This window comes from Pan troglodytes, chromosome 19 (genome assembly GCF_028858775.2).
Source record: "Pan troglodytes isolate AG18354 chromosome 19, NHGRI_mPanTro3-v2.0_pri, whole genome shotgun sequence".
Classification (NCBI taxonomy): domain Eukaryota; kingdom Metazoa; phylum Chordata; class Mammalia; order Primates; family Hominidae; genus Pan; species Pan troglodytes.
Genome location: NC_072417.2, coordinates 89454832 through 89479740, shown reverse-complemented (window position 1 = coordinate 89479740; position 24909 = coordinate 89454832). Strand labels below are relative to the sequence as shown.

Here is a 24909-nt window from a genome sequence, read left to right as displayed (position 1 = left end):
GCCAAGAAACAGGGACAGGGAGACATGGCCCAAGCCTCAGGAGTGAGGGTATAGAATGTGGGTTGCTTTGAGTGTTAGGGTACCAGCAGCCCAAGGCAGAGGGGCAGCAGGGACCAAGGGAAAGGTGACTCCAAACTGTGCCAAGAGTGGTGTGCCAACGGAAGCTGGTGCCTCATTTCCTGGCCTTCCAGTCTCAGGAGCTCCTTTTGCCCGTTCAGCTTGCAGAATCTCCACACTTTGGGCAGGATCCCTCCTCCCAAGGCGCTGCCTGCAGGCGGATGGGCTTGATGATTCCTTTGGTGTTGGGGCTGGGGGCCTAGGTGGCCAGGCTCTGGTCCTGATGGCTGTGCCTCTGCCCGTGCACAGGGGCGCTCGGTGCTGGATGCCACCGGACAGCGGTGCCGGGTGGTCAAGCGCAGCTTTGCCTTCCCGAGCTTCCTGGAGGAGGATGTGGTCGATGGGGCAGACACGTTTGACTCCTCGTTTTTCAGTAAGGCAAGCATGGGGTGTGGGACAGCAGGAGTTGGGTGGGGTGGCCTGGGAGCTGGGTGAGGTGACCTTGGCATTGATCATGTTCAGGAACCCCTGAGGGACCCAGAGGCCCACTGCTGGGATGTGGCATGGTCCTATGTGGAGCTGCTGGGCCCCCATCTTTCTGTTGGGTAGGGTGAAGACCTGCGGTGGGGCACAGTGCCACCCGGGAAAGTCACCATTGGGGCTGACGGGCATGTGGCTTCCCAATTCATTGTGAAGAGCCCGTCTGTTCAGCTGTGTCCTGCCCTTGAATTGAGGTTCCGGGGGGCAGTGTTTGGGACAGACTCCTTACACTGTATTTTCGTGTCCCCCACCCCAGGAAGAAATGAGCTCCATGCCTGATGATGTCTTTGAGTCCCCCCCACTCTCTGCCAGCTACTTCCGAGGGATCCCACACTCAGCCTCCCCTGTCTCCCCCGATGGGGTGCAAATCCCTCTGTGAGTGCTGGGGCAGGGTCCCTCCTCCAGGCCAGCCACCAGCCTGGGGGCATCCCCAGACCTCACCCTGGCCCCCAAGCCCCTTCTGAGCACCCTGGTGGGGTCTGGGAGTATTTTGGTGGGGGATTCAGGCTGAAAGCCACCATCCCCACCAGGAAGGAGTATGGCCGAGCCCCAGTCCCCGGGCCCCGGCGCGGCAAGCGCATCGCCTCCAAGGTGAAGCACTTTGCCTTTGATCGGAAGAAGCGGCACTACGGCCTCGGCGTGGTGGGCAACTGGCTGAACCGCAGCTACCGCCGCAGCATCAGCAGCACTGTGCAGCGGCAGCTGGAGAGCTTCGACAGCCACCGGTGAGGTGTCGCCCTGGAGCCCCCAGGAGAGCCTGGAAGGTTCCAAATTCCTCTGGGCCCTCCTGAAGCACCCCCTTACTCATTCAGCAAGTGTTTCATGAGCATCTTCTGCGGATCAGGAGTGTAGTGACAAGCTCGAAGGCGCACCCTGTCCCAAGGGTTGTGCACATGACCTGGGAAGGGCCAGGGGTGCTTGCTGCCTCTCTTCCACCCCATGCTTTCTGAGCCTGGTCCCCAGCCTTGCTCCCAGACAGCAGTCAGTCAACAAATGTTCATTGAGTGTCACTGCCTGCAGGCCCTAAAATGGAACCCCCAGAGGGTGGAGCAGGGAGGGCAGGGTCGGTCAGAGGACAGTTAGAAGCTGGGGCCAGGGCTGGGCGCCGTGGCTCACACTTGTAATTATAGCACTTTGGGAGGCTGAGTCAGAAGGATTGCTTGAGCCTAGGAGTTTGAGACCAGCCTGGGCAACATAGTGAGACCCTACCTCTACTTTAAAAGAAGAAGCTGGGGCTGGGAGGGAGGGGACTCTGGGAGAGGCTATGCAGAGCCCTTGGGGAAGAACAGGGCATCTGATTTGCAGCAGCCCAATAAACACTGGGCCCAAATTAGAAAATAACAAGCAGGCAGGGCGCGGTGGCTCACGCCTGTAATTCCAGCACTTTCTGAGGCCGAGGCAGGCGGATCACCTGAGGTCAGGAGTTCAAGACCAGCCTGGCCAACATGGTGAAACCCCATCTCTACTAAAAATACAAAAAATCAGTCGGGCGTGGTGGTGCATGCCTGTAATCCCAGCTACTCAGGAGGCTTGAGGCAGGAGAATCACTTGAACCTGGGAGGCAGAGGTTGCAGTGAGCCAGGATCGCACCATTGTACTCCAGCCTGGGCAACAAGAGCGAAATTCCATCTCAAAAAAAAAAAAAAAAAGAAAGAAAAGAAAAAGAAAATAACAAGCAATGGCCAGGCCCGGTGGCTCACACCTGTAATCCCAGCACTTTGGGAGGCCTAGGTGGGCAGATCACCTGAGGTCAGGAGTTCGAGACCAGCCTGGCCAACACAGTGAAAACTGGTCTCTACTAAAAAGACACACAAAATTAGGCAGGTATGGTGGGTGCTTGTAATCCCAGCTACGAGGGAGGCTGAGGCAGGAGAATCGCTTGAACCTGGGGGTGAAGGTTGCAGTGAGCTGAGATCACACAACTGCATTCCAGCCTAGGTGACAGAGCGAGACTCTGTCTCAAAAAAAAAAAAAAAAAAAGAGAAAAGAACAAGCAATGATAGGTGTGGTGGGTGTCCCGGAGGAGGATAGAAAGGGAGAGTGAAAGCTGGTGGGGAGGGGTGCAGTCAGGACAAACTGTGATATCATGTGCAAAGGCCCTGGGGCTGGAAGGGCAAAGTACATCCCAGGAAATGCAGGCAAAGAGGCCAGAGAGGTGGTCGGTCAGGCAAAGCTTTGCAGCCAGCAAGAGGGGGTGATTCTGGAATTTGTCCCAAGGCCAGTGGAAAGCTATCAAAGGGTTTTAAGCTAGGAGAGAGATGCTTGGAGGCTCATCTTAAAAGTTCCTCTGGTTTGAGATGAGTTGACGGGGCAGAGCAGGGAGCCCAGGCGAGCCACGTGACCAGGCCAGGGTGGCCCTGTGGCCGGGACTGGGGGTTGGGATAGGACCTCGGCTCAGCTGACCCAAGGTGTCTCTGCACAGGCCCTACTTCACCTACTGGCTGACCTTCGTCCATGTCATCATCACGCTGCTGGTGATTTGCACGTATGGCATCGCACCCGTGGGCTTTGCCCAGCACGTCACCACCCAGCTGGTGAGTCGGGTCAGGCTCCACGCTGGGGGTCCCAGCCTCCCCTAGGAGGCCTCAGCGTCATGGGTACCTAATCCCTCCCACCACAACAATCTGGCCCCAGCAGGGTGGTGCTCACCATAGCCTGGCCCCTTGCTGGAGGCTCTATCCTGGGGACAGCTGCCCCAGCCCCCCATGCCCAGGGCCCACACTGTTCTGACGCCCTCCTCTGCGCTACCTCCACGACAGGTGCTGCGGAACAAAGGTGTATACGAGAGCGTGAAGTACATCCAGCAGGAGAACTTCTGGGTTGGCCCCAGCTCGGTGAGGGCCCAGGCTGGGGAACATCATCTGAGCCAGGAGTCCCTGTGCCCTGTCACTCCCAGCTGGGCAGGTGGGCTCCTCACCCACCTGCAGGCCCCTCATCAGGGGAGACTCTGCGGGGCAGAGGTGGAGTGATGGACCCCTCCCAGGTCTGGGGCTCAAACTCACTCTCTCCCCTCCCTTTCCCTTCCCCAGATTGACCTGATCCACCTGGGGGCCAAGTTCTCACCCTGCATCCGGAAGGACCGGCAGATCGAGCAGCTGGTGCTGCGGGAGCGAGACCTGGAGCGGGACTCAGGCTGCTGTGTCCAGAATGACCACTCCGGATGCATCCAGACCCAGCGGAAGGACTGCTCGGTGGGGGCAGGCCCTCCCTCCTACCCCTGCCAGACCCTGGTCCCGGACTAGCTCCACTTGCCCTGTCCTTCAAGGGCAGTGACCACGTTCCCTCCTCCCCGCCCCACCCTTCCCAGACCCCCGTAGATGAGACTGAGCCCTGGGGAGATGGGAAAAGCCTCTGTCCTTGCCCACTCCAGTGGGGGTGACCTGGCCCCGGCATGACCCACCAGCCTTCTTCTGCCCTCCAGGAGACTTTGGCCACTTTTGTCAAGTGGCAGGATGACACTGGGCCCCCCATGGACAAGTCTGATCTGGGCCAGAAGCGGACTTCGGGGGCTGTCTGCCACCAGGACCCCAGGTAGGGCCTGGAGCCTCTGCTGGGCCTCAGGGTCAGGCATAGCCATGCCATCTGAGCCACCCACAGGGATGTGGGTAGGTGGACGTGGCAGGCTGGGTGTGCCACAGCCCAATCTGAACCCTGTCTCCAGGACCTGCGAGGAGCCAGCCTCCAGCGGTGCCCACATCTGGCCCGATGACATCACTAAGTGGCCGGTGAGTGTCCCCGGCGGGGAGTGGTCTGGGAAGGTCAGGGATGGGGGACCTGCCTGCTGCACAGCCCACTTCCCTGCCGGTGCCCCCTCCTGGCAGATCTGCACAGAGCAGGCCAGGAGCAACCACACAGGCTTCCTGCACATGGACTGCGAGATCAAGGGCCGCCCCTGCTGCATCGGCACCAAGGGCAGGTGAGCGACCTGGGCCCTGGCCTCAGCCATCCCACTGCCCCCCCGAGCTGCGGCTTCCTGTGGGCCCTCTGCTCCTCCACCGTCACCACCCACAGCCGCTGGGCCGATGCCCTCCAATAACTGTCCTTTGCTCCCCTGCTCTGGGGCTACCCATGGTGTGAGCTGGAGGAAGGAAGCTTGCTCCAGAGTCGAAGGCTCTGGATGCGGCATCCCTCTTCCTGCCAGCGATGCCTCCTGTAGCCAGGTGCTGGGCTCTGGGCAAAGGTGGGCAGTGGTTATTCAGCGCCCTGATGTCCCCTCTTGCCTCACCACCCCCTTAGCTGTGAGATCACCACCCGGGAATACTGTGAGTTCATGCACGGCTATTTCCATGAGGAAGCAACACTCTGCTCCCAGGTGAGGCGAGGCAGGCCTGGGGTAGTGGAGGAGAGGACGCTGGGCATGGCAGCCTGCTGGGGCCGGGGCTCACACACTCCCTCCCATGTCGGAGCCTCAGACTCAGCCTGCTTCTGGGGCGCTGAGCACCATACGCCCACTCCCAGGTGCACTGCTTGGACAAGGTGTGTGGGCTGCTGCCCTTCCTCAACCCTGAGGTCCCAGATCAGTTCTACAGGCTCTGGCTGTCTCTCTTCCTACACGCTGGGTAAGAGGCTCCTCACTGCCCCCGAACCCGACCCCTGTGATGGCCACCCAGCTGGACCCCTGGGGAAAGGTTCCTGGGCCAGGGCATGGCCGGCCCAACCTGCTGAAGCCTAATGCTCCTGAAGTGCCTGGCTGAAGGCCGCTGCCTGGTGTGTCCCTCCCCCAGCGTGGTGCACTGCCTCGTGTCTGTGGTCTTTCAAATGACCATCCTGAGGGACCTGGAGAAGCTGGCCGGCTGGCACCGTATCGCCATCATCTTCATCCTCAGTGGCATCACAGGCAACCTCGCCAGTGCCATCTTTCTCCCATACCGGGCAGAGGTAAGGATGTGGAGGATGGGACCCCTTCTGCACATAGGGGGCCAGCCCTGCTGCTCCTATTCCACCCACCTGGGATCTGCCAGACGGATACGGGGCCCCTCCTGTACTGGGCTCCACAGCAGAGGGACAGCTAATCTGGGGGCTTACTGGCTGGTCTCTTAATCCCAGTGAGAGGGAACAGTGATGCTCTTGAGTCATCCTGTCCCTCCCCCGCCTCATTTATCTTCCTAACTGTGCCCACTGCCTGACAGTATGCTAGGTATCTGCAGGTCGAGCGGTAGGAAATGGCCTCCGTGCGCCGTCGGCAGTCTGATCAGTTCCACCTGACTGATCTAGTTTGTTCAGTGTCCGTCCTCTCCCCACCGTGTGCAGCCTGGAACAGGCTTGTCTGTCTTGCTTATTGCTACGGACCCACACCAGGCACGTACACAGTAGGCGCTCAGTGTTTGCTGAAAGAATGGGCGGAGCAGGCCCAGCTTTGGTCCAGCAGCTCCAGCCGACCCCCTGCCCCTCAGCCTCAGGGGTCCCCATGCCTGCCAGGGAGGAGCTGATCGATGGGATGACCCAGGTTGCAGGCCCAGCCCAGGCCACCCACCTGATGCCTGAAGCCACGTCTCCCCTGCCCCGCCCCAGGTGGGCCCGGCCGGCTCACAGTTCGGCCTCCTTGCCTGCCTCTTCGTGGAGCTCTTCCAGAGCTGGCCGCTGCTGGAGAGGCCCTGGAAGGCCTTCCTCAACCTCTCAGCCATCGTGCTCTTCCTGTTCATCTGCGGCCTCCTGCCCTGGATCGACAACATCGCCCACATCTTCGGCTTCCTCAGTGGCCTGCTGCTGGCCTTCGCCTTCCTGCCCTACATCACCTTCGGCACCAGCGACAAGTACCGCAAGCGGGCACTCATCCTGGTGTCACTGCTGGCCTTTGCCGGCCTCTTTGCCGCCCTCGTGCTGTGGCTGTACATCTACCCCATTAACTGGCCCTGGATCGAGCACCTCACCTGCTTCCCCTTCACCAGCCGCTTCTGCGAGAAGTATGAGCTGGACCAGGTGCTGCACTGACCGCCGGGCCACGCGGCTGCCCCTCAGCCCTGCTGGAACAGGGTCTGCCTGCGAGGGCTGCCCTCTGCAGAGCGCTCTCTGTGTGCCAGAGAGCCAGAGACCCAAGACAGGGCCCGGGCTCTGGACCTGGGTCCCCCCCTGCCAGGCGAGGCTGACTCCACGTGAGATGGTTGGTTAAGGCGGGGTTTTTCTGGGGCGTGAGGCCTGTGTGATCCTGACCCAAGCTCAGGCACACCCAAGGCACCTGCCTCTCTGAGCCTTGGGTCTCAGTTCCTAATATCCCGCTCCTTGCTGAGACCATCTCCTGGGGCAGGGTCCTTTTCTTCCCAGGGTCCTCAGCGCTGCCTCTGCTGGTGCCTTCTCCCCCACTACTACTGGAGCGTGCCCTTGCTGGGGACGTGGCTGTGCCCTCTGTTGCCCCCAGGGCTGGGTGCCCACCATGCCCCTTCCTCTTTCTCCTCCTACCTCTGCCCTGTGAGCGCATCCATAAGGCTCTCAGATGGGACATTGTGGGAAAGGCTTTGGCCATGGTCTGGGGGCAGAGAACAAGGGGGGAGACATAAGTAGACCTCAGGTAGAACGGGACTGGGCGGAGCTACCCCAGGGCCTGCTCCCACGGGGTGCTCGAGGCGCATCAGGCCCGTTTTTTACCAGTTTATATCACGGTCTTCATTTTTAAAAGTAACGCTAACTTTGTATGGACGATGTCTCATGGATTAAATAATATTCTTTATGGCAGTACATTGTCTTTAACGGAGACCTCAGGTAGCATGAAACTGGGATTTGGGGGTGAGGTGAGGGGTCAGCCATCAGCCACTCAGACACAGCAGTTTGGCCCGGTGGACAGCAGAAAACTTGTGGAGCATCTTGGGGAATTAGTTGGGCCAGAAAGCAGATTGGGGTCACGTGGGAGACCCCAGGGGTCCACCTGGGAGGGCTGGGTTGAATCCTTAGGGCCCTGGGGTTCCCACCCCTACCTGTTCTGCCTTGGCTCCAGAGCAGGGAAGTGGCTGCCTGGGCCCAGGGTGGCCTGCCCTGATGGGGATGGCACTGAGGGGACCTGTCACCCCACCCGGGGACGAGTCCACTCCCTGTGCCGTTGCCTCACCCACCACACTGAGGATGGCCAGTGAGGCACTGGGTATGACCACTTGATTACCATGGGCAGAGGGCCCTGCACCAGCTTCCCTGCCCCAAGCTGCCTCTACAGCACAGGCCTCCCCCCTCTGCCCCATCCTGCTGATCCCCACTATCCCCCACCCTAGGGGCTAAGGGTGGGAAGCGGCATCCATGAGGCTGGGGAGAATAAGGACACCCCCCTGCCCCACCGAGCAATGGGCTACTGTGAGGATGCCGCCTTGGTGCCTTTGCCCACCTGCCAGGAGGAAAGGAGCCAGGAACCCCACAGCACCTCCCATTGTCCCCGCTTACCAACCCAGCCCGGTCTCAGGTACAGAGTTCAGAACACAGGAGGTCCAGAGGCCTCATGGGGACAGACAAGACACACCACTCCAGCTCAGGCCGTGAGAAGCCACCTTATCTCCTCTTTATTTAGCCCTGCTCTCTCCACTCTCTGGAAACTGCTGACTCCATGCTCAGCTGAGCTAAGAGGAGCCCAGGGCAGAGATGGGGATCACGTTGGCAGCCAGGTGGGCAGCCCAGTTCAGCAGCCGCTGTTCCTGCGCAGGAAGGGGTGGTCCCGCAGGGAGCAGTGGAGCTCCGTGAAGGTGAGGGAGCCCACGGTGATGGCGCAGGGGCCCACGGCGTGGAAGCTGAACCTCTCATAGAAGGGTACCAGCGCGTCCTCACACATGAGCGCGGCCCGGCGCACGGCCGGCTGGCTGCCCAGGTGGTGCAGGTAGCGCCACAGCAGGATGGGGCCCCTGCCCTGCTGCCGGAAGGCGCGGTGCACGGCCAGCACATGCAGGTGGGCTATGTGGCCCCCAGACCTGTGCAGCGTCAGTGACTCCTGGGAGCGAGCAAGGGATGAGATCCCAGGTCACTTCTGCTGACACGTGCTCCCCGCCAACCACCAACCCAGGCAGGGAGCAGGTGTCCCCTGGGTGCCTATGGTCAGGGCTCCCACCCCAGCCAAGGAGGGCCCCAAATTGGGAGCCATACCCCCAACCCCGTGGAGAAAACTTGAAGACCCAGAAGGTCTTGCTCTGGGAGGGGCCTGTGGCCTGTACTCATCTCTCCAGTTTTGGAGGAAGAAATCCCAGCCCCTGGGCTCCCCTCCCCGCCATCTGGCTGACCTCTGTCTTCAGAGGCCTCCCTGGAGCTGGGCGTCGCAGCCCTGTCCTCACCTGCATGAGTCTCTCCTTGTCCCAGAGCGAGCCGATGATGAAGGCCACAAGACAGCCCTCCTCGAACCAGCCCAGGGACAGCTCTGGACATAGGGTCAGGAAGTGCCGGATCTCATCCAGGTCCAGGGGGCAGACGCCCAAGACGGAGATGAAGGCTGTGGCAGGAGGCTCAGGTGGGTGACTGGTAGTCGCTGTGCCTCGCGTCCACTGTCTGCTGCACCCCGAGTGTCCACTCAGATGCCCCGTTCCCCACAGGAAAATGGGGTTTAGGGCTGCTGTTTCCCCCACTTTCTTGAGCGCACACATGGTCTGATACTCTGGGACCCGGCCTCCAAGGACAGGAGACTAAGGGTCTCCTCCCCACAGGATAACTGGACCAGAGTGGAGCATCCCTCTGACCCTGTGCGGGGCCACTCACCTTCACGCTCGATCTCAAAGGCGCTGACAGCGTCCTCTGGGGTGAGGCAGCGAAACTCGCTGGCGGGGAGTGTGTGGCGCCGCTGACAGCTCGGGGACTCGGGGATCCCAGGTGGCAGACGTGGGGCCTCAGGTTTCGGGGGGTGGGTGCTCTGCATGGACATTCTGGCCACTGGTGCCTCCTTGGGGTGCCCCAGCTTTGGAAGTGTCCTCCTAAGCCAAGGAGGGCCTCCCAGCACCTGTTGGAGAACAGCAAGGGACAGGGGTCTCATCCTCATCTCCAGGGAGGCAGGCCCCAGAGTATGTATCTGGCCTCTTTTGTAGCAGGAACTGGGGTGGAGACAGCCCCTAAATCAATGGGCACATTCCCCAGGTACCTGGTCCCCGAGGCTGTTACCAGGCATTGCAAACATTGGCACTGTCTCCCCACCTTTCCCTCTCAGCCAGAAGGATCCCTGGAGGTTTGCCACCTTGCAGACCTGCAGACATTGGTCTCAGGGTGCCGTCTGGGTGCTTCTGAGCCCCAGAGATGGTGGCAGGGATGAGCAGGGCTCAGTGGAGCCTGGGGCACCCCAACCCTGCTGCCCACGGTGGGAGGGGAGACAGGACTCGTGACCCTCCACTGACCACGTCTAATGCAACTGTGCAGTGGGTGGGCGCCCGGTTCCCCCACACCACCATTCATGTGGTTTATCTTACCTCCCCAGAGGGAGGCTTCTGGTCCTTTGGGTGCAAGATCCTGTGGCGGAGAGCTTTTTAGGTAGCCTCAGCCCTTGGTCCTAGAGAGCCCCTTAATCAAAGTGGGCCCTTAGGGAGCCTCTACTTCTATCCAGATGGCCTCAGACTGGGCCACACACATGCAGGATTTGTGGTGGGGGGTGGGGAGGTTAGAGGGAGCCAGGGGCTGCAGAGGGCCTGGGGGATGGGGAGGAGCAGGCAAGGAGAGTGCATAGGACACCCCCTGCCCCACACATCCAGCTCATCGGACATTCCCCTCTGGGCACTCCTGTCTCCCAAGACACCCTGCAGATCTGCAGTTCTTACAGGAGGCCATCCCTCCCTCCACCTTCCAAGACACTTAATAAACTCCATGGCTTCCATGTTTCCCTCCGTGTCTAGAAGCTTCAAGTAGAGAAGCTCCTGTTCCTAAAGGCTGAGAGCCAGGAGTGGGGGTCCCACCTACCTGGACTGTGGAGAGGATACCCAGTGTTCCCTCCACAAAGCCGCTAGCCCTGGGGGCCTGTCCGCAGGCACGGGAACCAGTAAAATCCGGGACTCCGGGCTGCAAGGCTGTAGTAGCAGATGTTCCCCGGGCAGCCTGTGGTGCCGTTAGAGGTTTGTAATCCCCCCACCCCACCTCTCGAGCTATCCCAGGCAGGATGACGCCAGCAGGGCTCTGGCAGCCTCGGCCCCTGCCTTGCTGAAGGGAAACGTCAGCTCTGGTGCCCTGGGCACAGAGGGGATTACCAGAGGCTGACTGAGGCCCCAGGGTTTGGGGAAGAGAGCGTGGGGCTAAGCCTCAGGAGTCCATCTCTAATCCCTGCTCTGTCACCAACTGGCTGGGCACCAGCGATTCTCCCTCTGTCCCTCGGAGTCTTGGACAAGCCCACCTCTTATGTGGGGGAGGGGGTGGGAATTCAAGCTACCAATTTGTGCACTTTAAGTACGTTCTACTTCAAGTTTATTTAAATATTTAATTTAATTAAATATTTAAATATTCAGGAGGTTGCCCTACCAAACATCTCAACTACAAAGCTCTCTGACTGCTATTGACCTTGGCTCCACCCATTCCCAGGGCTGCCCAGGCCTTGGCACTTGGTGCTGGCATTCCCTCGGGATGCAGGCCCCTCTCCCTGTTGGCTCTGACTACCCCCTGCCCTCCAGCTCACACCCCATCCTGCACCCCTTAGCTCTTCTCTCGCCAGCACCTGCCTCTCCGCCCCACCCAGCAGTGCAGATCCTGTGTCCCTCTCGGGCTCCTGGGGGTCCTGGAGGTTGGGTTTCACAGGTGCACTCTTTTGACCCCCTGCAGAGGAAGCTTCTGCTCCTACCCACACAGCTTGGGACGGACCTCTGAGGGTCCTTCCTGTCCTGGCAGCCTGTGAGTGCCACTGCTTACAGCACTTGCTATGTGCCGGGCCCTGGATACGCGTCTCCTTTAATCCACACGGAAGCCCGGCCAAATGAGTATTAACCACGTTATAGAGAAGGAAACTGAGGCACAGACAGGTTCAGTAACCTGCTCAGAGCCATCCAACAAGTGAAGGGGGAGGGGCAAAGCCGGGTCAGCCTCCTGACATGCACTGCCACGGCTGCGCTGGTGGGACCCACTCATCTCACAATGAGACTCCTGGTTCCTGTCTTCATGATTCTCCTGCTGGTTTTCAGTGTCCTCACAGGTGCACTCTTTCGACCCCCGCCAGAGGAAGCTCCTGTTCCTACCCATACGGTTTGGGACACAGCCCCTGACCGTGGAGTGACCCCGTCCCGATGACCCCGCCCACCCACCACATGCATTCCTCCTGTCTCTGGGTCCCCTTCTCCCAGGGCCCCTCTGCACTCTGAGGCCCACCTGCCTGCTAGAAGGGACCCTCAACAGACCTCTCAGGACGGACCAGAGACCTCCTTGGGCTTGGTTGGCGGGGTGGTCATGTCCAAGACCTCAGCTGGGCATCCCCACCTTCAACCTCCAGGGTCCCCCAAAAGGCCTCTTCTGTCCCTTCATAGACTCTGTGGCTCCATGGCACCCCCTGGTGGCCAATCCTAATCAGTCACTTGGCGATGCCTGAGGACAGCCTGCTGTTCAATCGGCCTCTCTCTTTGCTGACATCCACATGGCCCTGTTCTTTCCGGACAACACCCGAGAGGTCTAGAACCTCAGGGAACAGGATGAGGCAGTAAGCCAGGCACAGTGGCTCACCCCTGTAATCCCAGCACTTTGGGAGACAGAGGCGGGAGGATGGCTTGAGCTGGAGAGGTCGAGGCTGTAGTGAGCCAAGACTGCGCCACTGCACTCCAGCCTGGGCGACAGAGCGAGACCCTGTCTCAAAAAAATACAAATAAAAATAAATTTTTTTTAAAGATGAGGCGGTATGTTAAACATGGTGAAACTGGGAAGTTCAAACCCTTGTGGGACAGGAGAGGAGACAGGGGAGGGCAGGGTGATCGCTGGGACCTTTGTCCTGGTCAACAGGAAGAAAACCACACACCACCACCAATGAGAAGGAAAATAAGGAGGGTGAGGGGCCCAACAGGGTGATGGGTACAGAGAGAAGGAGATCCCTGGGGCTGGGCATAGTGGCTCACACCTGTAATCCCAGCACTTTGGGAGGCCAAGGCAGGAGGATCACTTGAGCCCAGGAGTTTGGGACCAGCCTGGGCAACATAGCAAGACCCCTGTCTCTACAAAAAATTTAAAAATCAGCCATGCATGGTGGCACACACCTGTAGCCCCAGCTACTTGGGAGGCTGAGGTGGGAAGATCACTTGAGCCTAGGTGGTTCAGGCTGCAGTGATGAGCCACTGCACTCCAGCCTGGGTAACTGAGCAAGATGTTGTCTCAAAAAAAAAAAAAAAAAAAAAAAAAATCCTGACCTCAGGTGGGCTCTAAAAAAGAAGCACCTCCGAGATCATCCTCACGCCAGGGACACCGATTGCACTGTTTATCAGATGCCCAGTCTTGTCCTGGTATTGCAGTTAAGAGTGCTGGCAATGCCTCTGGTGACTGCCTCTCAGGTGGATCTTGGGGATGAGGGGGAGAATGTGTCCTTTGCCCCCCAAGTCGTACCTGTTCAGTCACTCTAGACAGCTGATAAACACCTAACCTGATGGGCAAGGCCGGGCACGGTGGCTCATGCCTGTAATCCCAGCACTTTGGGAGGCTGAGGCGGGTGGATCACCTGAGGTCAAGAGTTCGAGACCAGCCTGGCCAATATGGTGAAACTCCGTCTCTACTAAAAATACAAAAAATCAGCTAGGTGTGGTGGTGGGCACTTGTAATCCCAGCCACTTGGGAGGCTGAGGCAGGAGAATTGCTTGAACCCGGGAAGCAGAGGTTGCAGTGAGCCAAGATCGTGCCATTGCACTCCAGCCTGAGCAAAAAGAGTGAAACTGCTATCTCAAAAAAAAAAATGTAGATACAGACAGGGAGAAGATGGCATCTCTATGTTTCCCAGGGGTGCTGTAACAGATGATACACAAACTGGATGACTGTAAACCACAAAAATGGCTTGACGTCGTGGCTCATGCCTGTAATCCCAGCACTTTGGGAGGCTGAGGCTCTTTGTTCCCAGCCTCTCCCTCCAGCAGCAGCTCCCTTGAAAGTCCTGTATCCACAACTCACCCACCGCGACTCCCTGCCCAGTGTGTACCATGCCACCCTGCCTCACCCATGATGGCTCCCCTCAGGGGTCCCTCTGTCTCTCCGCCCAGCCTGGCCTCTTTCGATCTCCCAGACAGATTTACACATTTCAAATGCCAGATGGGGTTCAGTTTTCTCCCAAAAGGCTCTTCGGTCCCATGAAAATCATGGTCTGTGACTGGGCTTCCACTTCGAGACTCCAGAATATTCTTTTTTTTTTTTTTTTAAGACAGAGTCTTGCTCTGTGGCCCAGGCTGGAGTGCAATGGCACAATCTCGGCTCACTGCAACCTCCACCTCCCAGGTTCAAGCAATTCTGCCTTAGCCTCCCAAGTAGCTAGGATTACGGGCACACACCACCATGCCTGGCTAATTTTTTTTATTTTTCCTAGAGATGGGCTTTCGCCATATTGGTCAGGCTGGTCTCAAACTCCTGACCTCAGGTGATCCACCTGCCTCAGCCTCCTAAAGTGTTGGGATTACAGGCATGAGCCACCGCGCCCAGGCAGGACTCCAGAATATTCTACAGCAGTTTGGAGAGGGGTTGTCCAGTGCACACAGAACTGCCAGGGACCATGCTACCTAACTCCCCACCTGCCCTGGTAGAGCCTCACCTCTGACCCATCAGAGCCCCCATCCCACTGTTAATCAGATGTGGTGAGGATGATGACGACAGTTATTGAGCGGATAACTGATGTCATGACAGTAAAAAAGGTTCTGAGAGGATGTGTATCACCACACGAAAGCTGAGAACCAAGCTTTCGGGATGTCCACTGTTAGCAGGGAAAGGAGTTATTAACAGGAACACAGGTGAAGCCACAAGAAGGGAAGAACCCACGGGAGAATGTCCAAGAAATGGGGCAGATAGAGCCTGAAATGCCACAAAGAATGGAGAACAGATCTCAGATTCTGCCAACAGGGAGGCTCCGATGACCTTTAAGAATCCTTCCAGAAAAGGCCGGGCACGGTGGCTCACACCTGTAATCCCAGCACTTTAGGAGGCTGAGGTGGGTGGATAGCTCGAGGTCAGGAGTTCAATACCAGTCTGGCTAACATGGTGAAACCCCGTCTCTACTAAAAATACAAAAATGATCTGGGCGTGGTGGTGGGTGCCTGTAATCCCAGCTACTCGGGAGGCTGAGGCAGGAGAATTGCTGGAACCCAGGAGGCAGAGGTTGCAGTGAGCCAAGATTGCACCACTGCACTCCAACCTGGGCCACAGAGCAAGACTGTATCTCAAAAAAAAAAAAAAAAAGGAATCCTTCCAGAAGGGAGAAATGGGTGGAGAGGCCAGATGCAGAGGAATGGCCTTAATGGTGACAGTGAGAGGTGGAGTGCAGAGGCCGTTGATTAAAGGCACACTGACCCGCTGCCACGGCCGGGGGTTGGAGAAGACCTCCCCACGGCCCCCACCCCATCCCGGGCAACGAGCCTGCCGCAGCTGCTGATACACCCGGAGAGCCTGGTGCAGGGGCAGTGAGCATCCCCGCCGGGCCCAGTGCAGAAGCCCTGGACCTGGAATCTGGGAGCTTCCCACATGGGGACACACCCCCTCCCCTCCGTGTGTCAGCTGCCCAGTTTCACACCCAGACTGAAGGGAGCGCATTTGGGGCAGTCCAAGGAGTGGGCCCCATGGCCATGTCCCAGGGACACCTTGACGATGCCTCTGAGATGCCGGTTTTCCATGCAGAGCAGTTGAGAGGCCCGGCGTGCAGGAAGCATAGCCCTCTCTTCAGGCTCTTGTGCAATGGCTGCATTTTTTTGGTGGTTTCGATGGTCACTTTCTCTCTCAACTCCTCCCCTGCACTTAAGGTCTGCCCCACAGACCTGGCACTGAGCACATCTCGCGTTATCGTCTTTACCTTTCCAGCCTGAGTACTACCACGTGGCAGGCTCCCCGGGGGATGAGAGATGGAGAACTGTGTGCGGCAAGTTTATTGGGGAGAGGTCTCATGAGCGACCCCTACCATGGAGCAGGGCAGAGGGCTGGACAGTGGAAGCTGAGCCGTGATGGTGCAGCTGTAACCGAGGCCTTGGCGCATCCCCCGAGGAGCTTCAGACTTGGGAAGCCCTTCTGGACCCACCTCTTTGTCCTGCATCAACCTTGGGTGGAACAGCTTGCTTCATTGAGGGCAGTTGCAGGAAAATCCAGCTGGGAGCCGTCAGCAGTCCTGCCCACTGCAGGTAAGAGCCCTGAATCACTTTCTCCAAGCTTCCAAGTACCAGGGTCCTTGCCAGGGTGATAAATTCTGTAACAGGGAAAAGAGCTCCCATACCAACACATGTTCCTTATCCAACTTTATGCTCTGACCCCCTTGGCCCAGCCAGCATCCTCTGATTCCAGTCCCCACTCTCCTGGCTCTGGCTGGGACCTGCAGCTCCTTAAGGACAGAGCCTCCTTCCTCCCTTAGCCAACCCAGCACTTCACCAGTAGGTGAGGTTGCGATTTAGCCCTGGTTACTGGCCCAGTGCAAGAAGAGGAGGTGCAGTATATACTCAGGGTTGGGGAGGGGGTAGTACATGTCTCCTAAGGAAGAGGCATTGTCCCCAAGGAAGGAGGGGCACTAACCTCTGTCCCTGGATGTCTCCCGCTTCTCCCCAGGGGCCTCCTCTGTATCGCTGACTCATTAAGGTTGGGAATTCAACCTGCTCTCAGGCTCTGCCATGCTGACTTCTCTCTGTTCCTTAACTTCAGGAGGCGAGTTTCTTTACATGCTGCCAAGGAGGCCCTCTGGCTTTTCCACTTTACCTTCAAGCAGTGATTCTTCACCCCCAGCCTCTGACTGCCTTTCTCCCCTGCACTGACTGCCCCAACAGCCATCCAGCCCCACAGTCCTTACACTTACTCCATCCCTGTACCTCTCAGACACCTGAGATGTTGCACCCACCACTGACTGATTGATTGATTGATTGATTTCTTCCTTCCTTCTTTTTTTTTTTTTTTTTTTTTTTTGGTGGAGGCTCACTCTGTCACCCAGGCTGGAGTGCAGTGGCACAATCTCAGTTCACCAACCTCCACTTCCCAGGTTCAAGTAATTCTCCTGCCTCAGCCTCCCAAGTAGCTGGGATTACAGGTGCCCACCACCATACCCGGCAAATTTTGCATTTGTAATAGAGATGGGGTTTCACCATGTTGGCCAGGCTTTGTGCCCCTTACAGACAGTCAGTGGTTGGGGGAGGCATCTTCTTTTAGCCAAGGGCAGTGTTTGGAGAGGGATGTGATGGGGAGGTGCACCACAGCATCCACTACACACCTGTCCCCCCAAGAGGCTGATGCACTCCTGGAAAACAGAGGCTGGGTTGAGAGTGTGGCATCGTGCCACCCACAGAGCAGGTGCCTATCAGCTAGAGGCACAGTCTTCTGTTTTTTTGTTTTTGTTTTTGTTTTTGTTTTAAGACGGAATCTCACTCTGTCGCCCAGGCTGGAGTGCAGTGGTGCGATTTCGGCTCACTGAAACCCCCGCCTCCCGGGTTCAAGCAATTCTCCTGCCTCAGCCTCCTGAGTAGCTGGGATTACAGGTGCATGCCACCACACCTGGCTATTTTTTGTATTTTTAGTAGAGACGGGGTTTCACCATGTTGGCCAGGCCGGTCTCAAACTCCTGACCTCAAACAATCTGCCCCCCTCAGCCTCCCAAATTGCTGGGATTATAGGCATGAGCCACCACGCCTGGCCCAGAGTCTTCCGTTGAGGTGGGTGACTCAAAGGCAGGGCTGAGTGGGACCCTGCCTTATTTGGGGCTCAATATCGCCGTATTAGATAGGCACTTACCTCAGGAACCTTCCAGACCATTCTGGAATGGAAGCATCAAAGGCAGGGAGGGATTGCCACCTCCTGGACAAAGAAGGGACCTACGGCTCCCCAAGTAATGGAGCCAAACTGCCCAATAGTAAGATTGTGTGAGCCCCACATGTGATTTTAAATGTTCTACTAGCCACATTTTAAAAAGCCAAAAGAGGCTGGGCACGGTGGCTCACGCCTATAATCCTGGCACTTTGGGAGGCCAAGGCAGGAGGATCGCTTGAGCCCAAGGAGTTCAAGACCAGTCCGGCCAATATAGTGAGACCTTCTCTCTATTTTTTTTTAATAAAAAAATAAAAAACAGGCCAGGCTTGGTGGCTCATGCCTGTAATCCCAGCACTTTGGGAGGCCGAGGCAGGTGGATCACCTGAGGTCAGGAGTTTGAGACCAGCCTGGCCATCATGGCAAAAGCCCATCTCTACTAAAAATACAAAAAAATTACCTAGGTGTGGTGGTGGGCATTTGTAATCCCAGCTACTCAGAAGGCTGAGGCACAAGAATCTCTTGAACCCGGGATGCGGAGGTTGCAGTGAGTTGAGGTCCTGCCAGGACACTCCAGCCTGAGCAACAGAGAGAGACTCTGTCTCAAAAAAAAAAAAAAAAAAAAATTCCTGAAGTAGGTGACTGAGGCTGGAGCACAGAGCACTCCATGCTGGATGCAGAGGGGGAAGGGGGGTTGGAAGGATCAGATCAGTTTATGAAAGGCCACATGCACCTTCTTGGGTGGACCCTGGGGAGCCACAGAAAGATATAAAGCCAAGAGTCCAATGACCGTGCTTGCATTTTCAGTCACCCTGGGAACAAGGCAGCAGACAGATTAGACGGCCTGGGGCCTGGTGAGGGGCCTACAGCCGAGGTCTAGGCAAGAGATGGAAATGAATTCCTAACAAAAGCTAACGTTATCAGGCCTGCCATCATGCACTCACTGGGCAAAGCACGTTATATTCAGTTGGTCAGTTACAGTCTCCACAGTCCTATGAAGTAGGTATTATTATTATTCCCACCTTACAGAAAGGAAACTGAGGCTTAGAGAGTAAAATAACTTGCCCAAGGTCACATAGTGACCAGCAGCAGCACAAGCTTCAAACCCAGGTCCCTGTGACTCCGGAAGCTCACTCTCAGCCACTGTACCTCCCACCTTCCCACATCTCCATGGATCTGCCCCCCTGGTGGGGCAGCTCTGGACAGGAAGGGTGTGAAAAGGCAGTGAGGGGCCAAGACCCAGGCTTTGATTGCATGTGGAGCTTAAGAGTGAGGGCTGACCCTCAGGTGGCCAGCTCAGTACCCAGGTAAGTGATACTGCCATCAATCAGGATGAGAACTCTGGGAGAAGAAACTATTTGAGGAAAAGATGATGAGTCTACTTTGTACCTATGGCTGGTCACATCCAGGAAGCACCCACGAGTCTGGAGCTGTGGGAGGTGGCAGTGGATAGGCTGACCTATTGTTCTTGAAGCTGGTCCAGCAGATTCACTGTGCCTCACCCTGTATCTTCAGGAAGGAGGGAAACAGGACGAACCTGGTGATCCTGTGCTGTCACTATTGCTCAAACTTTTCACTGTTGCCCCAGCATAAAGTGTTTTGCCCAGTGGATTGCAACCCACCCTCACAGCAGGAGTCAGAATGGCCAAGGGCCAGCTGGGCTGGGTCCTGATCCTGACTGTACTGCAGAGTGACCTTGGGCAAGTCCCACAGTTTTCACAGGGCACCTGTGCAAGGAGCAGGTGAGGCTCCAGGAATGAGAAGGGCTGTTTTAACTCCAAAAGCCTTGAGCGGCATTCAGCTGGAGCCTCGGAGGCATTTCTTCAGCCAGCCACATGAGGGTGTGAGGGGCTTCCCAAGGCAGCTCACCTCCCACCCCACCCCCCAGCTGAAGTCCCCAGTGCCTAAGGCACCCTAGCCTTCCCAAACACCTGCTCCAGGGTGGAAGGAGCTCTTTGGGCCAGGCTGAAATCGCTTGCACAGCAATGGAGAGGCCAAGCAGGCTCCCGCAGAGGGCAGTGTTGGGCCTGAGCATACTTTGTGGGTCCAGAGAGGTGCTCCAGTGGCTGGTTAAGATAGGGACGAGACAGGGCCTGCTTCCCTGAGATCAGTTCACTCTGCTGCCGGCTCTGCCGCCTCCTGCACACCACCCACCCCACTTAGCAAGGGGAGAGGACAGACCAGCTCAGTTTCTGGAAGCACATTTATAAATAAGTGAAATCCTCCCAAGAAATAGCTCTATTCCCTACGAAAGGCTGGGAGATGGGGCCATGATAAGAGAGGGTTTCTTCATTAGGGAATCAAGTTTTTTTCCTCCTTCCTACACCTCAACAATGACAAAAATAAAAACTAAGCAGCGGCTTCCATCCACACTTACCCTGCTAGCCAGCCTGAGTGTATGGAGACTGTGGCTGGGGGCTCAGGGTCTGGGAAGGAGTCAAGCCTCAAACCTTATCCAGAGCATCTTGGGTCTGAGTGAGGTCAATGAAAGACACCATCGGATGGGTAGGAATTTACTGAGTCTCATTCTCTAAAGCAGCTCAGATGCAGTTGAAACTGGGGGCACTTGAAAGGATTTGGAGCAGCCAAAGAGGGCAGCTCTGTCCCAGCTTCTTCAACTTTTGGGTGTTGGAAAAAGGATAGGAAACTGACAGAATGGAGGTACAGGTTCTCAGTCCTTTGACATCCACTAACATGATAATTTTCTTTTTTTCTTTTTCAAGACGGAGTCTTGCTCTATCTCCCAGGCTGAAGTGCAGTGGCACAATCTCAGCTCACTGCAGCCTCCCCTCCCGGGTTCAAGCGATTCTCCAGCCTCAGCCTCCTGAGTAGCTGGGATTTCAGGCGCCTGCCACCAAGCCTGGCTAATTTTTGTATATTTAGTAGAGATATGGTTTTGCCATGTTGGCCAGGTCTCAAGCTCCTGACCTCAGGTGATCCACCCACCTTGGCCTCCCAAAATGCTGGGATTACAGGCGTGAGCCACTGTATGGGCCTAGCCTAATACGACACATTATTGAGCTCCATCCCTATGCCAGGTACTGTCCTAGGCACCAGGGTTACACACACAAATACGACATGGTCCACATGCTTAAGGGTTTAGTCTAGTGAGGGAGAGATCAGCATGTAAAATCAAGGAGTCTTACCTCCAACCTGGCAGTTTCCTGATAACCTATGTAAAGCACTTAGTAGAGTATCTGGCATGAAGTTACAGCTCAATAAGTGATAGCTATTATTAGCCATTATTACAAGAAGCAATAAACACAACACGTCTCCCAGGAGTGCCAATATTACTCAATGATTAGGGAGGAAAGGGCATTAGTTTTTACATTAAAACAACAAACATAGGCATACTCTGGAGTACAATGCAAAACTCACTTGATTTTTTGACAACAAAAGCAGATTTGAGGCCGGGTGCGGTGGCTTACGCCTGTAATCCCAACACTTTGGGAGGGCAAGGCGGGTGGATCATTTGAGGTCAGGAGTTCGAGACCAGCCTGGCCAACATGGTAAACCCCGTCCCTACTAAAAATACAAAAATTAGCCAGGCATGGTGGCGGGCGCCTGTAACCCCAGCTACTCAGGAGGCTGAGGCAAGAGAATCGCTGGAACCTGGGAGACGGAGGTTGCAGTGAGTCAAGATCACGCTACTGCACTCCAGCATGGGCGACAGAGTGAGACCCTGACATGAAACAAAAAGCAGACTTGAGGTCTGCACTGCCTTATCCCGCCGTGGGACACATAGACACATGGACTCCCCTGTGCAATCAGGAGTTCTTCTGAGGGAAGCCTAAAGAAACAGCATAACTAGAAAAGCCCCTGCCCTTAGAGTGGGGAAACTCCTCAGGTTACTACCTGTTACCTTAGGCGCCAAATTCCTTGGGCCCTATTTCTTCATTGGTAAAATGAGGTTAAAAACTCTCTATATCCAAGATTGTGATAACAGACAAGAAAATGTGCTTGGAAGTACCTGGTACAATGCCTGGTCAATAATATGTGCTTAATAAATGCTGTGTTATCAGGGGGCAAGAAAACAGGGCTGAAAGGGTCATGGGAGGCAGAACAGAAGCTACTATGTTACTGCTGTTTAATCTCCCAGGTCTCTACAGGAGAGGGAGTAGGGACCTGCGTCCTTACAGCAGTGATTCCAGATGGTCATTTGGCATTGTGTTCTGGGATGGGAAGGCCATGGTTTGAGAACCCAGCCTTGCCCCAAAATCATATCCTAACTCCCCTTCAGCTGATTCAGCCCATTTGTTCTATATCTTAGTACATAAATTTTCTAAGATTTGGGTCCATTGACAACCACCCTGATCCCAATATTACATCAATACTCTATTAGTACTTGGCCTAAGACATCTTAAGTACTTAGGCTGCCATCTGTTTTGTGCATGTTCTTTTTTTTTTTTTTTTCCTGAGATGGAGTTTTGCTCTTGTTGCCCATGCTGGAGTTCAATGGCTCGATCTTGGCTCACCACAACCTCCGCCTCCCGGGTTCAAGTGATTCTCCTGCCTCAGCCTCCTGAGTAGCTGGGATTACAGGCATGGGCTACCATGGCTGGCTAATTTTGTATTTTTAGTAGAGATGGGGTTTCTCCATGTTGGTTAGGCTGGTCTTGAACTCCTCACCTCAAGTGATCCGCCTGCCTCAGCCTCCCAAAGTGCTGGGATTACAGGCGTGAGCCACCGTGCCCGACCTTGTGCATGTTCTTTTAACTTTTCTCTCTTTTTTTTTGAGACGCAGTCTCGCTCTGTCGCCCAGGCTGGAGTGCAGTGATGTGTTCTTGGCTCACTGTAACCTCCTGCTCCCGGGTTCAAGCGATTCTCCTGCCTCAGCCTCCCGAGTAGCTGGGACTACAAGCATGCGCCACTACGCCTGGCTAATTTTGTGTTTTTAGCAGAGACGGGGTTTCACCATGTTGGCCAGGGTGCTCTTGAACTCCTGACCTCAAATGATCCATCTGCCTTGGCTTCCCAAAGTGCTGGGATTACAGATGTGAGCCACCACACCCAACCAACTTTTCTATGAACATAGTTCTGTATCTTCAGGATCCTGTAAACAACACAAAGAGCTGGGATTCTGCCTTCTTTGAAGAACCTAAATACTGTAATATCAATCCAACTTACTAGTCTTTCGTTGATGATCGTGTAGAAAAATGTGGAAAAAATGATGTTGACTGAGAAAGGTTAGGGCCAGATCTTGTTTTCCTTAACAATCTATTTAAATCTGTCCTCTGAGAATGTATCTAAACCCTTTGAAACTTAGGTGACACATTAAATTAGAGTTAGTTTTTTTCTTTTGAGATAGAGTCTCACTCTGTCACCCAGGCCGGAGTGCAGTGGTGTGATCTAGGCTCACTGCAACCTCCAACCCCCAGGTTCAAGTGGTTCTCATGTCTCAGCCTCCCAAGTAGCTGGAATTACAGGCGCCTGCCACCTTGCCCAGCTAATTTTGGATTTTTAGTAGACACGGGGTTTTGCCATGTTGGCCAGGCTAGTTTTGAACTCCTGACCTCAACTGATCCACCCACCTCGGCATCCCAAAGTGTTGGGATTTCAGGCACAGTCAAAGTGTTGGGATTTCAGGCGTGAGCCACTGTGCTCGGCCTAGAGTTACTTTTTTTTGAGACGGAATCTCACTCTGTCGCCCAGGCTGGAGTGCAGCGGCGCGATCTAGGCTCACTACAACCTCCGCTCCCCAGGTTCAAGTGATTCTCCTGCCTCAGCCTTCCGAGTAGCTGGGATTACAGGTGGCTGCCACTGCGCCCGGCTAATTTTTGTATTTTTAGTAGAGACAGGGTTTCACCATCTTGGCCAGGCTGGTCTTGAACTCCTGACCTCGGGTCTCCCACCCGCCTCGGTCTCCCAAAGTGCTGGGATTACAGGCAAGAGCCACTGCATCCAGACTTTTTTTTTTTTTTTTTTTTTTTGAGACAGAGTCCTGCTCTGTCGCCTAGGCTGGAGTGTAGTGGCATGATCTCGGCTCACTGCAACTTCTGCCTCCCAGATTCAAGCAATTCTCCTGCCTCAGCCTCCCAAGTAGCTGGGACTACAGGTGCACGCCACCACGCCCAGCTAATTTTTGTACTTTTAGTAGAGAAGGGATTTCGCCATGTTGGCCAGGGCGGTCTTGAACTCCTGACCTCAGGTGATCAGGTGATTCATCTGCTTCTGCCTCCCAAAGTGCTGGGATTACAGGCATGAGCCACCACGCCCGGCCCTAGAGTTACTTTTTATATATTTTTTATTTATTTTTTTGAGACAGAGTCTCGCTCTGTTGCCCAGGGTGGAGTGCAGTGGCACGATCTGGGCTCACTGCAACCTCAGCCTCCCAGGTTCAAGCGATTTGCCTGCCTCAGCCTCCTGAGTAGCTGGGACTACAGCCATGTGCCACCACACCCAGCTATTTTTTTTTTTTTTTCGTATTTTTAGTAGAGATGGGGTTTCGCCATGTTGGCCAGGATGGTCTCAATCTCTTGACCTCGTGATCCGCCCACCTCAGCCTCCCAAAGTACTGGGATGACAGGTGTGAGCTGCCGTGCCCGGCCTACTTTTTATATTTTAAAATGACAATATGGAGCAGACCATAACAGTTCTGCCAGTCTGGAATTTAGTCTAGGCAGGGAGTTTGGAAATAGTACAACAATGATTAAGCTTATCGAAGGAGCTAAATGCCAGGCACTGTTCTACTTCATTTAATCCTCCAATTGCCCAATGAGATGAGTATTGCTATTATCCCTATTTCACAGATGAGCAAATTAAGATGAAAATAAGTTAATCAGTGTGCCTATTTTTATAGATTAGTAAGTGGCAGTGCCAAAAATTGGAATCCGTGGTCCCCACTCTTAGCTACCTTACTATACTACCTCTTGCCATTCATTCTTGGCTTCAGGGAGCTTTGAATTTATCTGCATGGATTTATAGCCAAACCATTGGGACCACTGATCCTTTTGTTACCTTTCTCTGGGCCTCCTTCACCAGCTTCTGGGTCAACTTCTGAGGGGTCATGACGTTCCGAACTGCTTGGAATTCCTGAATACAGTGCATTATACATGTGCTCTACACATATCTATTATAGCCTTACAAGTTGGAGTTGTTTGTTATCTATTTAATGTGTATTTGTTTTGTCTCCCCAACTAGACTGGAAACACCTAGGGGACAGGGACAGTATCTTTCTCTTTCTGCAATGCTCCCAGTGCCTGGGGGCTAGGCTAGGACGCCAAGGGAGCTCATTAAAAGTTGTTGAGTCTCTCCACCATCCTGTGCCCCACCCCGACCACTCCCCTCTTCCTCGGTGGCCACTCCACTTCCTCCTCCCGGGTCCCCGCCCCTTCTCGCTCCCTTTAGTTGAATCCTCACTGGTCTCGCCCCTTCTTAGTGGATTCCATCCTGCCCCCGCCCCCCGCCGCATCTTCAGCGTCCCCTAGCGACGAGGCGGTGGCTCCTAGCAACTGCATCCCGGCTCCCTGACGACGGCGCCACGCAGGGACACGTCAGCGCGCCATGGCCCCGCCC

At 55.6% G+C, this 24909-nt stretch overlaps 2 protein-coding genes across 32 annotated transcripts in view; one reads left to right on the top strand and one right to left on the bottom strand.

Annotated features, from left to right (window-relative positions):
- Positions 1-7266, top strand: part of RHBDF2 (rhomboid 5 homolog 2) — a 30886-nt gene extending 23620 nt beyond the window's left edge. For 11 of the 25 annotated variants that reach the window (XM_063799333.1, XM_063799338.1, XM_063799331.1 and 8 more), the window contains 13 exons: positions 367-495; positions 854-972; positions 1128-1322; positions 3020-3131; positions 3357-3431; positions 3627-3788; positions 4019-4128; positions 4259-4322; positions 4419-4513; positions 4834-4909; positions 5056-5156; positions 5322-5475; positions 6044-7266. In XM_063799333.1, coding sequence (XP_063655403.1) covers positions 367-495; positions 854-972; positions 1128-1322; positions 3020-3131; positions 3357-3431; positions 3627-3788; positions 4019-4128; positions 4259-4322; positions 4419-4513; positions 4834-4909; positions 5056-5156; positions 5322-5475; positions 6044-6706 — 2055 coding nt within the window. In that variant the 3' untranslated portion in view covers positions 6707-7266. Of the gene's footprint in view, positions 1-366; positions 496-853; positions 973-1127; positions 1323-3019; positions 3132-3356; positions 3432-3626; positions 3789-4018; positions 4129-4258; positions 4323-4418; positions 4514-4833; positions 4910-5055; positions 5157-5321; positions 5476-5990 lie in introns of all 25 variants that reach the window. The other 14 variants (XM_024350627.3, XM_063799342.1, XM_063799345.1 and 11 more) reach the window with 3 other exon arrangements.
- Positions 7267-8040: 774 nt separating this feature from the next.
- AANAT (aralkylamine N-acetyltransferase) lies at positions 8041-24840 on the bottom strand. 7 transcript variants are annotated; one of them, XM_016930615.3, is made up of 7 exons: positions 24754-24812; positions 24352-24426; positions 18784-18903; positions 15695-15859; positions 9253-9490; positions 8835-8989; positions 8046-8497 (listed from the first exon to the last, which is right to left on the bottom strand). In XM_016930615.3, the coding sequence occupies exons 4-7, from the start codon at positions 15707-15709 to the stop codon at positions 8192-8194; spliced, it is 714 nt and encodes a 237-aa protein (XP_016786104.1). In that variant the 5' UTR covers positions 15710-15859; positions 18784-18903; positions 24352-24426; positions 24754-24812; the 3' UTR covers positions 8046-8191. The 7 variants fall into 7 exon arrangements, with proteins under 7 accessions (XP_016786105.1, XP_016786107.1, XP_016786104.1 ...); XM_063798097.1 differs by lacking the exon at positions 18784-18903 and adding an exon at positions 11932-12291 and having other exon boundaries at positions 15197-15859; positions 24352-24836; XM_024350122.3 differs by having other exon boundaries at positions 24352-24780.
- Between the last annotated feature and the right edge of the window lie 69 nt (positions 24841-24909).

Bases quoted from the DNA above. Each gene is read 5' to 3' on its own strand.
- AANAT (XM_063798097.1), bottom strand. From the start codon at position 11,976: ATGAAGGGACAGAAGAGGCCTTTTGGGGGACCCTGGAGGTTGAAG. The intron at 8,990-9,252 runs GTGAGTGGCCCC...CTCCTGCCACAG, and splicing joins CTTTGAGATCGAGCGTGAAG to CCTTCATCTCCGTCTTGGGC. The intron at 8,498-8,834 runs GTGAGGACAGGG...GCTCGCTCCCAG, and splicing joins ACAAGGAGAGACTCATGCAG to GAGTCACTGACGCTGCACAG.